The sequence below is a fragment of the Pecten maximus genome, chromosome 16 (genome assembly GCF_902652985.1).
Source record: "Pecten maximus chromosome 16, xPecMax1.1, whole genome shotgun sequence".
NCBI lineage: Eukaryota > Metazoa > Mollusca > Bivalvia > Pectinida > Pectinidae > Pecten > Pecten maximus.
Genome location: NC_047030.1, coordinates 1,175,480 through 1,195,300, shown reverse-complemented (window position 1 = coordinate 1,195,300; position 19,821 = coordinate 1,175,480). Strand labels below are relative to the sequence as shown.

At 33.7% G+C, this 19,821-nt stretch overlaps 1 protein-coding gene across 1 annotated transcript in view; it reads right to left on the bottom strand.

Moving 5' to 3' along the window:
- Positions 1-4,154: 4,154 nt before the first annotated feature.
- LOC117345261 (chordin-like) overlaps positions 4,155-19,821 on the bottom strand; it is a 92,294-nt gene continuing 76,627 nt past the window's right edge. Inside the window, exons 14-23 of the mRNA XM_033908306.1 lie at positions 18,618-18,841; positions 15,899-16,012; positions 15,007-15,192; positions 14,432-14,525; positions 13,647-13,807; positions 11,044-11,158; positions 10,481-10,555; positions 9,460-9,545; positions 7,360-7,429; positions 4,155-4,247 (exon numbers count right to left, since the gene is read on the bottom strand). Of these exons, the coding sequence (XP_033764197.1) occupies positions 4,177-4,247; positions 7,360-7,429; positions 9,460-9,545; positions 10,481-10,555; positions 11,044-11,158; positions 13,647-13,807; positions 14,432-14,525; positions 15,007-15,192; positions 15,899-16,012; positions 18,618-18,841 (1,196 nt within the window). The 3' untranslated portion in view covers positions 4,155-4,176. The remainder of the gene's footprint in view (positions 4,248-7,359; positions 7,430-9,459; positions 9,546-10,480; positions 10,556-11,043; positions 11,159-13,646; positions 13,808-14,431; positions 14,526-15,006; positions 15,193-15,898; positions 16,013-18,617; positions 18,842-19,821) is intronic.

The following is a 19,821-nucleotide window of genomic DNA, read 5'->3' as shown; positions in this document are numbered from 1 at the left end:
TGACATTGTTAGATATGACCCTATTAGTTGACAGGTATTATCCCATATGTCATAGGATCAGTGATAATCAGACAGGACATGACATAAATACCATTAATTAATGTCGATCTATTATGTTGATACTATGAAAAAGTAAATCAATTTATTAATCTACCACTCATAAATTGATTTACAGTAAGGTCAAACTTCAATAAAGATTCCGTATTGAATAGATTTTGTCAACATCTACAGCAATGTGCAGTATTTTTTTTCACAAGGGATCCCTTTTTTGAAATCGGGAGAGATAAAAAAATAAAGGTTTGTTTGAGATTTGCGTATCTTGTTTGAAGATCCAACATAAAAAGTGAAAACAATAATTCTTATGGAATTTCATTTATTTGACAATTATACAAATAAAACTAAAACATCATGAAACAACAAGATAATAAATCAGGTTTAATAACAATCAACATCCGTTGATATGTTATATTTTACACGTATAAGAACAATCAACACGTTTCACAATGGTTTTCTCATTATAACCAAAATACTTTGCATTGAACAGATACATTGTAATAGTTTAATATCGGGCTAGGCATTCAATTAACAATGTGATTTTTGGTTCAAATAACACCAGAACACTAAATATCAACAACATTAAATAAGAAAACTTTCTCATTTCAACAGTTCAACATGTTTATATTTTAAATATTTTTGCTGAACGCGATACTTTCCGAAACACCTGTTTATAAAAAACCTCGAATTATTATCAGGTAGATATTATCATCCATTGTCGTTGATACAATAGTATATTTTTGCTTTATTGCTGATATTTAAAAATATTGTTCTGTATTGCGGCAAACGTAATCTGAGACAAAACGTCGACACAAAGATAAAAAAAACAAGTCCATTATATTATAATAAAAGTTAGCTTACCATCCTTAAGGACTCTAAGCCTATTAACACAAATGTACTGTAAATCACTTAGATTTCGCGACTTTTTTTATTTCGCGAACTTAACTTTATAAACATATTCGCGAACGAATGATAAGTTATTTGAGTCTCGGACTCCTATATTGGTAATCGATAGCTTGGTGATGTCCAAATATGTTACTTTCGTACAAATAACTGTGAATGCACGATTGCCTCTCCTCCCCGCGTATTGTCGCGAAAATAAAGCTCACGCGAAATGTAAGTGATTTACAGTAGTTAACGACGTATATATCTATATATACACCAAACAGATTCTTGTCAATACACAAAATTGTTTCGAATATGAGAGAAAGCTTTCAAAAACTTTATCTGCCAACAAAACTGTAGATTAAAATGTTGAAAGTGTAAGATAACATCCGGTATTATAATAATTCCATGTGTTTATGATTAGATTTTAAAATGTAAAGTAAAAAAACAAACAAAAAAGGCATTTAAAAAAATGTAAGCACAGATATATACAGATACTGTCTGTCCACATCATATGCCAGTATGTGGGCGGATCTAAACCTTACTAATACTGTTTAATTGACAAAAACCCGTTTAAAAAATCAGAAAACAGCTGACAGGGTCACAATATCATTTTAACAGCAGTGATATTTCCTGTACACAAAAATCTTCTTTTTATAGGAAGAACTATGTCACACTAACCGTATGTTGCTATCCACTATCTCTGAATGAGATGAATGGGAGGCACGAACAGAGAACGTAATCCAGCTTGAATCCTTCAGTCTGATATAATATAAGAGATAACGTGTATAAATAACAACATTTAAATTCCCTTGAGCATCATTCAAGCCTCCCATTACATAACTAATGCATATTTAAGTAGTTTTATAACGTGCTTTTTCTTGCAAATAAACTGGTATGAAAAGTAAATTAAAATGTCGGCGTTCCTTTCACTTTAACTCGAAGTAACCTGTTAAGTTAAGTAGAAATTAACCTGAAGTTTGCTTTAATCGCAGTCATTAGATATAGTGCAAAATTAAAAACCCATCAATATCTTGTCATGAATTAAATATTTTACAAATGAAGTGAAGATGCATGTATATATACATACAAAATCATTAGTTTTGACATGAAGGTTTTGCGAAAAATTTGAAAAATCACAAAGTGTTAACTATAGAGCAATTCATATACACATTTAACGTAATCTAGTTACATTATCCTTGATCAACAGGCTTCAATACAGCATAGCAGTCGCTTCTGAACTATCATTATAAGTCAAATGAAAAATAAGGTACAATTTAAAAATAATTCATGGGAAAAGTACAACATATTTTCTTAGAAAAGGAAACCGAAATAAAAGTGTTTCATTGTACATGTATATGTAACATCATTATACCCCTAAAATATCTAGCCCTTTTCAATGAATTACTCTTCACCGTTTCATTTGTATTGCAAATAATAACGGACTGTTACGAATAAACAATCATATCAATGTATATCCATTCCTTAATTTAGTTAAATATATACATTCATAATCAAATATTCTTCCTAAACACAGGCGAAAATAATAAACCGCGTAAATGAAGTCATTTGCAGTAATAGACTGACATAGATAAAACAGTTCAACATCAATAGCATCGCTCCATTCTTTACGCAACATTTATGATACCCTGTATACAATTCAGTGCACGTCATACAATACGCCTACCTCCTTTTGACCAAAGATCAAAAGCTAAACAATGAACAAAGACAAAATATGAAAAGATGAAACAAAACAAACAAAAAGATATGAAAAATAAATAATGTTAAACAGACAATACGGTGTTATCAGTGGTCGTAATGGATGTATGGAATGATATGTTTTAAGAATATATCAAAATCTAGCAACATTTAGAACTTCCATTACATTTGAAGTCAACATCTATCAAAACGGACAACAATATGTACAATTAAAATATATTTTACTCATATGAACCTCATCAGTAACTGTCAATAATGCATGTATTTATGAACCACAAGAACGTGGATACATACATGTATATGACGTCATCGTTTATAAATCAAAACTGCGTTTCTCATGAATGAATTAAGAATCAAACTTTGCGAATTGTCAAAGAACAAAAGCATTATGTTTGATGAAGAGCCACACGAAGGACATGGTATTTACAGATTTTATGACCAGTATCAATAACCAATAAGTATAAGAGGGATCACTGAAACAGGTATAACAGTATTATACATCTGCTGTTTATCGCCAAATATCAAATACCAATTAGAGTTGCACCTATACATGTATCAAACACCAAACAGGTAGATGATCATCGCCAAGTATCATGCATACTAAGAGATTATCGCAAGTTTTCAAATCAGTTAGCTGATCATCTCCAGGTATCATGCATACTAAGGGATTATCGCCAATTCTCAAATCATTTAGCTGTTCATCACTGAGTGTCAAACATCAGTTAAGAGTTTATCAGCAAGTATTCTATTTACACAATGAGCAGATCCTACTGTAGTATTTACATTGCTTTCTATGTTTTATCGGAAGGATTTCATCATATAAGACTTGCTTAAGTCCTTAATATCTGAACATTTCAAGTTAGACAATACAGAACTATCTTGCAATAGACTGAATTTGTTATCGACAGATTAAGTATGATGACCTTCGCGTGCCATATCGCTATTGCAATATCATCATAGTTGATCGACACGTGATTTTGTATCTGTATAATAATAAATTACATGTTAACACTGATAAGAACTATATCCCCAATACTGGTAAACTATTCTTTCAATTTTAAATTTCATTTATGAAAGCCGCACAGAACTGAAAAAAGTCATTGCGAATATATGTACATGTGTCTTTCTTAGTTCCACAGTTTCCATTAGACTGCCCCCCCCCCCCCCCCCCCCCCCCCATTGACCTTTAAAATAATAATATTGGTGGCACACGATCTATAAGTATTTAGTGTTTATTTGTTTATTTATCCTTGTAAATGATACTTCACATGTCTGTCCGATCAAATCCATTGTTAATATTCATATGAAAATTATTTGTTTCGTGTTTTTAATTATCTGTTTTCAAATTAGATTAACACATTTCAAAAGAATATTACCAGCTTCGAGCATATATTTCCCATCAGTGGAACAACCTGCTCCATTCCTCTACGGCTGAGTATTGTACTCAAATAGAAAGTATATACACATCTTTTTGTTCATAATATTATATAACAGGGGTTATTGTTGTACAATCTAAAACTACCTCCGGGGTCCGCGTGTCGTAGTTAGATCTGGCCCGTGTCTGCCCCTAGACTGTTCACCACGGGATCCTGTTGATCAAATATAGAATTTATAAATCGAGTGCAGAGAACGCTTCACATAAACGAATATTTCAATGTTATTTAAAGAAAATGACTTTTGCTGTGCATGGCCTTTATACTTAATAAGGAAATGTACAAATATTTCCCAAAGTCACGCAAAAGTATTAAGAAACTGCAAATAAAACCAATAACATAATCTTAGATCTACCAGTACACTACTCGGCCTGTATAAATTAGATTTCTATCTGGAAATGTAAAACTATTGTTTATTGACCAACACATGACTGTGATTTCGAAAGCTTGCTGTTTTAGTACTACATAAATATATATTTAATAAAATATTTAATTAAAACATAAAATCATAACTTATTAGTTATTTATCAAAATGTTAGTATGGCTGGTCTGGTGAATAACGTCTACGCAAACTATTTCTACCAAAACCGCTTCGAGGGTTCCAATAAAGGGAAATAACTCCAACTGACCACTCCGATGATTTGTAATGATACACCACAACAAAACACTTACAATATCACATCAACATATTCAGATATTAGGATTTCATTAATAATCACAAATAAATTACAAACCAAATGAAAAACGTAGTATAGGTTTGATATTGTGTCTAATCTAGTCACATTACACAAAGATGGCGTATGCATTCTTATTCACACGTAATGTATGTGAAGTCTGTATAGCATTATGGGTACGCCATATTGTACACAGAATAGGAAAGCATTGATAACTTCTCATATTCATTTAAATCATTGTTTTCACATGATTTATTTGTAACAATGCAATCAAAATATTTCTTGTCTATTCTTCGACTTAGAAATTTATTGCATCACATGCAGATTTTCAAATCAAATCTAATCTAATCAAGGTTTCTATTTTAAGCTACCAGACTATGAAACGAGTGGGTGTTACTTCACCAAACATTTACAGTGTTAGAACGTAGAAGATCTGCACTTATTGTGAACTCGGGGGGTTATAATCAAAAAGAAAGGTATCGGCCATATGAAACCCATCAAACCCAGAGGATACTGATGAAACCCAGCTTTAACCGAGATTGAATTACAACCAGCAAAATTATAATAGAGGACGAGAGGCGCTGTCATTAAGACATCAAACCCAACAGGAATGACGGTAAATTATGAAGGAAACCGTAAAGGATTACCCATGAGAATGTGTAAACACAATCACTAATTTGTAACGTGCTAGCATGGTGTTTTTATTGGCGAGAGTATGTAAGAATTATTTTATTGTATTTAGTGGATTAAACCTCACAGCTAACAGAATTTGACTGACGGTTCGTAGTCTATTTGTTGTAGTGTCTATAATATAACGGAACCTTTGCATTCAAATGTATTAGGTTCATCAGAGAGACAGGGTGCTATCAAACGTTACATAGTGTTAATTACCAAAGTGTTGCATGTGTCTTGTTGTGAATGGGTTGAACGTGTACGCGTTTAATCACCTCTGTTCCGGTAATGTGCGAATATTTACACCATTGGATGAAACAAGACATTTTTAAGATGTCGTTTTTAGATAAAAAAAAACATCGTTACTTTAAGGACCGCTACAGGACGTTGACAACAGGAGGAGCGACATGATATCAACAACAAACATGATATAGACAACCAACATGATATAGACAAACATGATATAGACATCAAACATGATATAGACATCAAACATGATATAGACAAACATGATATAAACATCAAACATGATATAGACAAACATGATATAGACATCAAACATGATATACACAACAAACATGATATAGACATCAAACATGATATACACAACAAACATGATATAGACAACCAACATGATATAGACAACAAACATGATATAGACAACAAACATGATATAAATATTAAACATGATATAGACAACAAACATGATATAGACATCAAACATGATATAGACAAACATGATATAGACATCAAACATGATATAGACAACAAGCATGATATAGACATCAAACATGATATAGACATCAAACATGATATAGACAACAAACATGATATAGACATCAAACATTATATAGACAACAAACATGATATAGACAAACATGATATAGACAACCAACATGATATAGACAAACATGATATTGACATCAAACATGATATAGACAACAAACATGATATAGACATCAAACATGATATAGACAACAAACATGATATAGACAACAAACATGATATAGACATCAAACATGATATAGACAACAAACATGATATAGACAACAAACATGATATAGACAACAAACATGATATAGACAACAAACATGATATAGACATCAAACATGATATAGACAACAAACATGATATAGACATCAAACATGATATAGACATCAAACATGATATAGACAACAAGCATGATAAAGACAACAAACATGATATAGACATCAAACATGATATAGACAACAAACATGATATAGACAACAAACATGATATAGACAACATGATATAGACAACAGACATGATATAGACAAATATTAATAAAGAAGGGGAGTTTGTAGCCTTATTGTATTCATATAGTTACAGTTCACGGCGTCAATTACTGTATTTTTGTTTTTAAAAAATCCAGCAATAGAAAGTAACAATACATACATATGACTGGACGCATTCACTAGGCACATCCATTGTCTTCATTGTATCTTGTGTCACAAGCAGAAGAAATAATGCTTGACATTTTTTTTTCAAATGCTTGTTAGAAGTCAAACTGTTAATATCTGATGAATGCCTCGGATTGCAGTAAAATGCTTCGAGTAATTCTTCAGAAAAATGTAGTTATGTTGAAATTTCGAAACTTTTCGAACAACTGGTGATGATAACCTAATCATTTTACTTTTTTGTGAATTTCGTTGGATATGCAGTGCTTCCTGTCGTCTAATTAAACTTTTTTGTTTCTAAAATATTTTGAGATAATACATAAAAATGTTTTTAAAAGCGCTAATTTTGTTCCTAAGTGGTCCTCTTAGGAATGGATATTTGCTCCTTGCATAATTAACTATTTAGATGGTACTTGTGCCAAGTACACTGAGTATTATTACCGCCATTTTTACCCTAAATTACGTCACGTATATATTTCCAGTCAACAAGCACGTTCCACTGACCTTCGTTTTTACAGTTCCGGCATTTGTTTTTATTACATCTCTCTTTCATTCGACACTTAATGGATCCGCCCTGAAATGATAAAAAAATAGTATAATTAGAACTAGCTCTGGACTCCTTTAGCTTCAGACATCCCTTCAAATTAACATAGCATTTGAATGGATAATCAAACAACAATTCAAAGGAGCTAAAAGCATTGGCATAAGAGCAATTAGTACCCGTGGAAGGTAAACCATAGCATATGTCACAGAAATAAAGAAATCTAATTACTGTATAATAATACATATCATCGTGGACGAATTTTCTTTTCAGAATGCTTCTTAATTTGAACCATTAGTGATATTATTTATGGTAATACCGTTCATAGTTTGATACTTGTGACACCACACTGGGACGTATATTTTACCAACACATTAAGATAATACTATAACTCGGTACGAATGTTGTGCTATAGCGAAAACACTTTTAAATTAGCAAAGCAGGTTCTAAACGATGTGAATTTACCGTATAAAATTAAACGTGGAACCATTTATACGAACATAACAATAAAAGGAGCTGTAAATCAGCGTAAATCGAATGTAATGCATACATTTATACACGGATATGTTCTATTTTATCGCAAATAACATCACAAAACGTGCGAAATTTGACTGGAATTTAATTTTCGCCATTATTGTGCCATGGAAAGATGAAATGATGTCCCGGAAATGCCAATGAAGAGAGCGTGTTTCTGTATGGTTACAATTAAATATTCACACAGTAGTATAAAAAACATCGAGAACCATACCATGGGGTTCTGGGCTAGATTATATGTACACGTACTGAATGCTATCACAGACTGAGATATGTTGGAAAACCACACACATACATCAACAAATACACGCCATTCAACATCATATATACTGTAATGTTTTAGATGTTAGGCATTTTCGCGGTTTACCATTTGTTGAGGCAAAAAGGGGCGTGGTTTTCGTGGAAATTGTAAAACAGACTGCACTTGATAACGTATTTCATTACCACGGTTGCTTCTGTCCTTAAGAATATCGGAAGAAGACCGATCTAAAATAATACAACGTAGGCTATAAATCTAATAATTTATGCATGTGTTTACTTGAATTTTTGTTTCTTGTCCATGTCATGTTCAACACCTATAGTAAAACTGACACGCAGGAATCATATTGGCGTTAGTCAAAAAGAGTAAATCAAACAAGAACAATAGACATTGAGTCCATGTTTTGTAGAATGTTTTGTTTTCAGATCCGTAATTAGACAGGATGCTTCTTTGTTTCTTAAACTCATTGATCGTTCAGCGTTTGAACGTAAATACGATCCTTTGTAATAAAATGACAGTATGACATTGACCTTGATTCCTGCATCTAAGAAAAACCGAATGTTGAAACCGATTTCCAAAATGATTAAAAAAATATATAGATTGAAAACTGTCATTATCATTAAAAGAAAAAAAGCTATTCACGGATCGTTTATCGGAAAAAACAAAAGGCCCATAGGTCTTATCGCTCATCATAGATCCAGCTTTGCATTGAGGAATTAACACATTTCACCCATTGAAAACACGTCAAGGTTTGTTAATTCGTAGTCATTCATCCCATAATGCTTATACCACGATCCTAGACGTCGTGGTTAACGAGAAGCTGCTTCAAGATGTTAACACACCTCTGTGACCATGACAGTGGGTCAAGGTCATATATTTGAACAAACTTTGTAGTCCCTTTTTCCGAGCATGTTATTGACCGTATATTAACGTCTGTGGGCTTTTTGATTATGGAGGCAGAAATATATTTTTCCGATGGGTGACTTACGACGCCGGAAGAAGAGAAACCGCAATAGGCTCCTTGAGACTTCGTCTCAGGTGATCTAAAATCTATAAATACAGCCAATTACTATTTTCCCAGAAGAATTTTGTACTAAAACACTAACTATAGACGCAAAGAGTTGGATGAACTCACACCTAAATAAGTCAAAAGAACTCCACACAATAAACCAGTAGCAACCATTCGTTTACACGAATTCAACACGTGCTCAAATAACTACTACCCCCGACACGTGTTCATGTAGCTAACATAATCCGAATCCACAATTACCCGACATCTGCAGACATAGCAATTCCTCAGACCAAATGGTGGTACTCGGCTCCACTGTGCTGTAGATCGGACTTCGTCAGAGCATCCTGAAAACATACAGTATACTACAAATTTACTAATGAAAAGTACGTTCCGTTCCGAAAATGGGCTTCCGGAATCGGAATCCGAATTTCCGGACTGGTGAGTACAAATAACGTTACGGAAATCCGTTCCCGTGCATTTCCGTCCGGACTGTGAGTTTTCCGGACAATCGGCGTCCGGATTATCGCGGGTCTACTGTAGTTATTACATCCATGCAATGCTAACTGCTATTACCAAAGATTTCGCCCTTGTTTAAGATGAAAGTAATACCGTGCCGGGGAAGTCACATATATCTGCCGTCATGGTAGACTATATATCATATATGTCTTAATTATCACATGAATACTGTGATCTCTCTATTACATACGTACACTTGGTTATAAAAATGACGTGGAATAAATTATAATGAAGCTGTGATTACCTATCTATAGTGATTGTTTCAATTATGATGTCATGCCAATATAGGTATTGTTACGTCACCAAATAACGACGATATATCTAATGTCAAATCTCAGTCTGGTTTTGATGGGACAGTGACCAAGTACACTCTGGGTTTAATTCTATTGAATCCCCACATAATGGTGTAAACCAGTCATATCTATTAGAGATGATTTCATAATCATATCTCGGGCTTTTTTTTATAATGTTTTGATGATGTTTTAATTAAAGCTATTTTAAGGTGATATTTCCATGATGTTATTATGATAGCGCTTCTTATGTGTCTATAAGAGATTGTCATCTTGTTTAAGATGGACTTTTTCTATCATATCTACTCTCAGTCTTATTGACTATGTTCACTCTGTAATAAACATAACTTTACATTGCCAGAGGTTCTGTATCAAACTTATACTCCGTTGTCAAATCACATTTGAAATATAAACTCCTGCAAGATTATTTATAGATCCAAAGGCCTCAGAAAAAGTGGTTGACATATATTCACCTCGTTTTGGAGGTACTTCCGGTAGAATGACAGGTGGAATTGTGATAACATCTTTGGAAACTGGAGGCTCTGAAACTGATGAAATAGAGATATACAATAGACTCATGTATAAAGCACAGACAGATATCATTGAAGAACTATGTACCAAATGAAAGACAAATCTGTTCGTTCATACGTTAGTGTGATACTGGGGAACGAGTGTTTGGAAACCTAAACAAAACTAAATCAACATAAGTAAGTGGAATTCACTGAGGTGACATCGTTGAATACTAGTTCAGGCCTGTGATGAAGCACCTTGGGTATTTCTTTCATGTAACAATGTCAAGGCGGAATTACTGACCCCATGATTTAATCAATTTGCGAAAATAAATATTGAAAGGCTTTGAAAAGATATAAAGTATGTTTTTTTTTTTATAAATAATAATTGTCAGAGTCAGATCAACACAGATACTTTTTCACTTTTAGTGACATCCTTAATACTACCACTTATAAAACACCAAATGGTGACAGTGACAGTCAACATAGAATCTCAAGTTATCCGACAAATCCAATTCCCGACTCACCAGATTGTGGGCATGTCTGGCAGCAGTCGGTGTCTTTGAGTCGTATGGCCTGGGAACGTGGACATTCGAGTTTAGGGCACTCCTTCCTGATACACTTATACGAGTTACTACCAGGCTGTATAAACAGACATTAGAAACAAAAATGGCGTCAGAAAGTAGTCATGTTAAACAAAACACACTTAAGGAACTGCCAAAACTCTAAGCATGCTATCGCCAACCAGTTAAACGAAATTATTGCGGCGAAATTATTGACACATTGAACAATGTATCCCGTGATGGGTTGACCACACCCAAAGCAATACAGAAACACGTAGTATGAATCGTTTTAATGTTTACGTATATGTATTTAAAGGTTTATTCATAAACTCCAAAATGGAAATGTTTCGTAAAAGCAGTATGTTAATGGGAATCTTGATGGGATTTATGTGTCCAAAGCGAAGGAATACTTCTTACAAAGTATAGAGAAATGGGGAGAGAATTTATTTTTTAATGTTTCAAATGTTATAATAGTCACAAGTCGACATTGACTTCATTATCGTGGGTTTGAATATCAGTTGGGGACTAGAACACCTGTTATATTAAAAAAATATATAGGAAAACGAAGAATAAAGATGGATTTTATAATTTTTGTGTTAAAACGCAAGCCGCGGAATTAATTTGTTGGAACAAAGTATTTAAAGCATATGTAAGTATTACATCCCCATAACATGATGGTACTTGTGTTGGCGAGGATTGGAAACATTCCGATCGAGCAATTAAATCTGTACGTTTCTCTACGAGCAATTTATCCCAGGTGTTAATGGTGGGGAACACCTATCCTACATGCTTACACACTTGGACAAAGTGATGTACTGGCTTTCTTAAATCAGCTTGAGTAACATGTATTATGTTCATAATATACCTAGTACAGACTCGGGTAATGGTCGTTCGGTGATATCTCGTATGTAGTTCTTTGTAATATTCAATTCTTGTAAAACATGTGGTTTAAGATGAAAAAGCGTCTAGTTTGCTAATTGCTCATATTCCGAAGATGTTCAACATTGCGGCAAATCATAGAGGAACCACACATGTTTATATATTATAGTTTATAGCTGTCATATCAATTGAGACTTCATTTGAAAATTAAAACATATTGATAGAACCGAGAAAACTTTTAATTAATGAATATTAAAGATCAAAGTGGATCATTAAACAGTAGACAGGTGGTTCCGATCCCTATGGAGATTGGACCAAACAGTGGTTCCGATCCCAATGGAGATTGGACCAAACAGTGGTTCATATCCCTATGGAGATTGGACCAAACAGTGGTTTCGATCCCAATGGAGATTGGACCAAACAGTGGTTCCGATCCCTATGGAGATTGGACCAAACAGTGTTTCATATCCCTATGGAGACTGGACCAAATAGTGGGTCCGATCCCTATGGAGATTGGACCAAACAGTGGTTCATATCCCTATGGAGATTGGACCAAATAGTGGTTCTGATCCCTATGGAGATTGGACCAAATAGTGGTTCCGATCCCTATGGAGATTGGACCAAACAGTGGTTCCCATCCCTATGGAGATTGGACCAAACAGTGGTTCATATCCCTATGGAGACTGGACCAAACCGTGGTTCCCATCCCTATGGAGATTGGACCAAACAGTGGTTCCGATCCCTATGGAGATTGGACCAAACAGTGGTTCATATCCCTATGGAGATTGGACCAAACAGTGGTTCATATCCCAATGGAGATTGGACCAAACCCTCGAAGGCTAAATATAGAATAATGTTTACACATAGCTGAAGTTTCTTTAATAAACTGTACTGAACAATGACTTGTAGATCAATACCACGTAATATATATCTTCATAGATGAAAGTAACAGAATATCAAAATACTGAAATACCTGTTTTTGCCAAAAAATTAACGTTAATATGTAAGGGAGAACATAATTTCAAAATACCAAATTCAGTATAAATACTGAAAACTTTCATCCTTGTATCTCCTCTAACTAGAGTAAGACTCGAGTCTATTTTCATGTTAATACCAATACTACAGTTACTCCTATAGTCCTAAATACCTAGCATTATTTACTGTATAACTACTAACTGTTCCTATTTATACTACCTATGCATTATTCAGCTACCACTTTTTTTTTACTTTTGACATTTTTATTAATATTTTCCACATAAAGTAATTACATGATACAGAAAGAAACAAAGACACCTTTCACACACACTTACAAACGGACTGTATACATATATAACTTGAATACAGAGTATGTAGCTTAGCTATAACTAATAGGTGAATAATACATGGGGAAAAAAACCTTTCATAGAAGGCAGCATATCGTATCAAATAATATGACAGAGGTGATGACAAAATCAATAGACAGAAAGAATTGATTCACCTACCACTTTAGACTTTCAATACAATTTGGTTGAAGTGACAAAGCTACTAACTTTTTATGTAATCACTTTAGAGCAATATTTAAACCTACAATTAAGATCGTTTCATGTCACCATTAACGAATTATCGAGTCTTGAGGTGTAAATATCATAATTCTTTCTATAAGGAAACAATGCCCGTTTAACTGATCACGTGATTGACATCGTCCTTACCTCACAGCTACAGATTGAGCACGTGACGTATCCAAATGGCGGAACATACGGGTACCACTGTGTGCCTGCGGGGTGCCACCTCTTGTCTCCAGGGTAATAACAAGAGGTGTTGGTCGGTTCAGACTCGTCCAATTCGACTGCTTCATAATCATGCGTGTCGTCTAAGGTGATAAAAAGGAGAAACAAACGTAATGCCATTGTACAAGAAAAGGGAATCGATTTTTGTATAAAATACATGAGGCTAATCATGTGTTTCATTTGATGAACATTTTCAATATACAATACATTAGAAGCAGCAGATTAGGATATTTGGTATTTCTATATTCTACCTAACATAAACATCATAGTTAACAGTTATACTTCTTCACATTCATTAATTTGTCAGATGCGGTTTCAGTTATATATGAAAATTCGTAAAAAATAATAATTTATTTTGAATTTCACTTTTACTATTCAGGTTTATTATTCCAATTACTAGTATTTGATTTCTGTAAACGTTCATATATTAACGGTAACCTTATTTTAGTACTTTTCGCGTTGAAGATCATTATTGTACTAATTTAATTATTACATTATCTTTATGATAACTATAATCAATGCGCAAATTTTCAATTGCGCTAATCTGTTCAAGTTTGAGTTCGCCAAAAGAAATACGTTAACAGGATAAAAATTTTAATTTTCAATTAAATCGTTATGTGCACTGTCAAACTATGTATACTAATGCTCCATCTAGTGAATATTTGGTTTAGTTCATTTGACAATGTTAACATTTCATGAGGCCATACCTGCACACACTGGACAACATCCGTCTTCAGACATTTTCTTGACCATACATGTCAGTTCAGGACACACTACAGGATGGCATTGTACATCGCCTCTCTGAAAATTAATATTTAGAAAAAAATAACTATCTAACTTTTCCATTTACAAAATTTAATCTGAACTTAGATCATTAGGAATTATTCGAATCAGTATTGTATATAAAACGCATCGTACACAATAAAAAAAACATCACTTCATTAAAAAAATTACGTTCGACTGAAAGAAAAAACAGATCAGGCTGATGATTCAATTTCCCTTTCAAAACAAAATACTTAGAAAAAAGAAAAACGATAACGAAATTTTACTCAAATATTCTTAATTTATTAAACTTTGATTTGTATATATCAACATATCACAATAATTCACAAACATCATGAGTAAAGTGAGTAAGCTTCGTTTTAAACACATTGTATGTTTTGTTTTAGACATTAACATCCATATAAATAAATATCAATAATATTATATCTCTTCTTACTTCTCTTTTCACTTTTTTTCCCCATTTTACTCATTAAAATATCCAAATATCACAGGTACTCACATTACATATACAAGTTGCACATGATGTGATGTTCTGCCGCCAGGTGTCGCTGTCTCTGTATACTACGCCATTATACCTACAGTTGAGGCGAGGATTGTGTGTTGTGATTGGGTTACCATATTCATCAACAAATACATCCGGGATCTGGTCATTAAACACTTGCCAACAGTTATTTGGAATGGTAAGCTGCAATCAAAAGTGAGATATCATTACGTTTAATTGAGCTGTATGTTTGAGATGTTAATGAGTTTATTCTGTGATAAACAGGTTTTTTTTTTAGAATATGTTTTTTTTTTTTTTTTTTGTAATGTTTACACGTCTGTGGTATTTTAATACTTCATGAACAGGATTATAAAATTGGTTGTTATTTTAATGGTAGTATAAAATGTTTTCATATGATTACTGGTCTTTCTGACTAATTGCAATATCAATATGACGTTAAACACAGAAACCCGTGAAGGAGCGAGGAAAGAAACGCCGGCTGTATCTCTGTATTTCGTAATTGTGGGGCCCTCTGTGGGGTTGGGGGTGGTTTCCCATTTGTTCTCTGTTCAGAGAAAATTCGAAGGTACATGAATAATGAATAAGGCCTATTGTATCCGCATGTTGATCGAGAAGGTGACTGTCCCCCTGATAAATTGGGGACATTCGTCCATGTCTATTATTTAGGGGACATTATAGAGACCAACATATATCTTCTGCCCCCTGGCAGTACTTGCGATCTTAAATCTTTCCGTTATTTCCTCACTGCCTTGTTTCCTCCACTGGTGTCTCGTTGACACCCGTGTTCTTATTAACCTGGCTGTCACGGGGACGTTAAACCCCTGAAACAATGAAACATTACACACAAAATATCACATCAAATTAATTTGAGAGTGAGTTAGTGTCTTACATTTGTCCGTATTTCTCCTTTCCTTTGCCCCTTAACCTCGATGTGAAGGAAGGATGTTCCCCTATTTAAACTCAGGAAGACTTCTTCAGACATATCGGCAACAGTTCCGCGAGCCTTAAATGAAAACATATATCATGATGAGCTCAACTAACTAACGTGTTAAAATGAATAAAATCAAAGATTTCAAATGTATTAGCTGGAAATCGGCTTAAGCAGAGTAATAGACATGGTGTGTTGTTGTCGACATATACTTATGGGTTCAACAAGTTTTGTTTCTTTACCTACACGCATGTCTTTCAATGACTTCCTGTATCAAAGAAACACCTTTACCAAAACCAGCCATACACCAAAAACACGTTAAAATAGTCAGGACCCCTCTTCTATACGTAAACCAAACCGTACTTCTATTAACTCAGAATCAGAATCAGAATCCCCCCCCTTCAATATTCATTATTTGTTGAAGCCTGTTGGGTTTTTCCACATCCCTGATTCCCGAAATGCTGCATAATGGTTGTATCTACCTGAGGTATATACAGTCCATTGTATTTAGTAATAAACTCATTAAAATGTGCTATTCGCTATAAAAAAAAATCCAGATAGTGCAGTATATCTGTGAATTGTTCAATATGTTGATAAACAGATAATAACTCATGTACCGACGCAAATACATTTCATAATTATATACAATATAAAATAATGAACACTGGCTGATACGTCTGGGCGATAAATCAATTAAGCCACCGTATGATAACGTATTAAATATGATCGCTGGATCTGATTAAAACATTCCTAGAATTGAAACGCCGATGTAGGTAATTGTGTTACATTTCCGTGTTTCCTCTACAAATATATTTTTATAGATATATTGCAGTACATCGCCATTTAAAACTGATTAATCGTAAGCGTTGTATTCCGGGTTTTGTGCATTACACAACCATCCAAAGCCATGCTATCATAAACAACACATGTTTAATATATTTAAATATGATGGAGGATGACAGGGGATAATAATATCGCCACGTTATAAAAGTTATGTATGTTTTTATAATGATACAATCATTCTGGTATAATTTCCCAATGATATAAGCACTTTAAATCTCATCACAAGAAACATTATATCTACAGCACTGGAATCAGACAGGAAACCTTCAAAGTTAGTTTTACTCTTAAATGACCGAATTCACGAGTTATATCTTACTAGCGTTATACGATTGATATTACTATTATCAAAATTCTATTTCAATGTATCTTAGAATATCAAAAGATGTAATAAACCTGTTTTAACCTTACATCATTCACAACCTATTCAAATTGATATTAAAAAAGAAAGCGTTGAGCAGCGCAAGAGTTCCCCTATTGTTGTCAATAAGCAAAATTAAAATATTTCATAAATTAATGCCGATCTTTTTGAGATTCAGCAATGATTATAAAAATGTATATCGTATAACCGATCATTTTTGCGGGGATGTCTTCGCTGATCGTGGAAACTTTAATTAGTATTATAACATCATTTGAAATAATGAAAGTACTTGACCATCCGTATTTTAAAGAACTACCCTCATCCTTTGATTATCCACACTAAACCTATTTTGTTGTTTCGAGAAAAAAAATGTTTGAAATAATTATAATTAACTGATGCTTATTGCTGTGAATGCTGTGCCTGTGGTGGACTTTAAATATTTCTTAAAGGGACATTCCTTCGTTTGAATAAAGTTAAGGTCGTCAAAATTAAACTTACTGAAATGATGTATTTTTCTCGATTAGTAAAATTATTATCTTTCTATTAATAAGGCAGTTTTACCCTCAAGATAACCCAAAGTTCTTCGAGTATTAAGTCCTTAAAATTCTTAATTCGACCCGAAGTATCACTAATTACCGTAAAGACATACTGTGTTTGTCTACCATACGCCCTTTTCCTGTATATTTTGGCGTTAATTTCATTACACGTAGGCACAGACACTCGTATAATCATCGTTCGGACATATATTTCATCAATATAAATTATGCATGTTTGTGATGTGCGAACGAAGGAATGTCCCGTTATATGAATAATGGAGCAAAGAAATCCCCTCTTTCAAGTATCCAATAGGATATGCTGGAGGAGGGGCATTCTTTAAACTATTAGCCCGAGACTGAGAGGAGGTATCTTGAGATTGACTCTCACTGGTCAGCGAATATGCTATCCTTGTAAGCTGAGGAGTGTAAATGCATGTATGGATGGAATACTCAAATTACGCAATATATTGCAAGAAATTGTAGACGCGTTACATAGTGTATATTATAGGAGACGAGGTCAATATATTCAAAACGGCCCAAAGGTGTGACAAAATTCAATTCTACAAAATATATCTAAATGATTCATTTATATGAATCTGAAAAGAAGGGATCGGCTACGCCCATATCATCCTTCCTTTTAATGTCTGCCTGTATTAGACGGATCTAACAATAATTTTCGTAGTTATAAGTCATATTGTCATACTATCAATATACACGTGAAATAAAAAGGTCGTCCTCCAAGACATAAATACAGTTTCACTTTGAAATTCCACAAAAAATATTCTAAGGCCACCATTCGACCATTTACAATTCGTCTTAAAATAGAATATCAACATGGCAATACTTTGTTTGACACTAAAGTCGTTTACTGTCGGCCGATGTCCATTGGCCTCATGAATACCATTCAACCAATCAGTGTTGGTATAAAAATAGAATGTTTTACCTTGCCGTCGTGGAAGTCCGTGATGATGATAGTGTAGATAGCGTTAGTACTAACTGTGGTGTCATAGTCCCCTGTGATGAGTGCTGTGAGATCCTCGTCCTGGCCTCGCCAGCCTGACAACACTATCTGGTAGTGTAACACACAGTTATCTCCCACAGATATCCAGGTATGACCCGCCACGCCGGTAGGGGACGCTTTAGAGGACATTAGCATAGTTGGAGGATCTGTAAAACAATAATGTAAACGTGTTGATACCGGTACATTTATCAGACGTTAACAATAAAATCTTCAATATTGTTTTGAAGAATCTGAAATATAGTTTTGTTCACATCGGTAAATTTATTGTTTTCATGTGATGGACAGATGTTCGAGATATTCCATAATTACGCGATCAAGATGGTAATTGGTTATCAATGATACGATATAATTTTATATTGTTCACAGTATTTAGATCCCCAAATAAAACGCGTTCTTTAGATAAGTTTATCCAAATAATCCATATATTCATTTTGATGAAATAAAAAAAAGTTTTTTTAATGAAAGTCAAATGAAAAATATTCGCACTCGTATCGTTATATCCAATAAACCAGTCATATCTGACCCCATATTAATCCAAAATCTTGTCTAAAATGTGCTCCAAGATATTTTCAATCTAGCTTGGTAGACAGGTGTGACTGTATAACTGAATACTTATATTGTAGGTAATTAGGCCAATGATTATGGTTTGTTATATATTTTTATTATAGTTACATTTGTGATTTCAGTAAGAACGACCTTATGTATACCCGTAAAGTTAATATAAAAGATATGGTCGAAATGACATAGGTGGGTCGGAAAAACGTTCCCATCAAACTCGTCGCATTGCGAATGTGTCCCCGGGAAACCCTATTGCAGATGGTTGCATGAATTAATTCACCATTTCAGCAATAGTTTCGTCATGTGCGTTTGGGATTACATAGAGTTGAAAGAACATTCTGCATTCATAGTTATAATGAGTGCCATATGTGAATGTACTTTCATAGCTAATCCAGTCAATATATATTATCAATTACACAAATATAATCAGAATCAGAATCTAAAACACACAATGGTATTTATATTATGAGAATGGCACGAGCTAGTTTTCGTGATTTTATAAAGTTCCGAAATTCTTGTTCTGTAGATGTGAAGCATTTTCCCTGTACGCACCTGGGCAATACATATA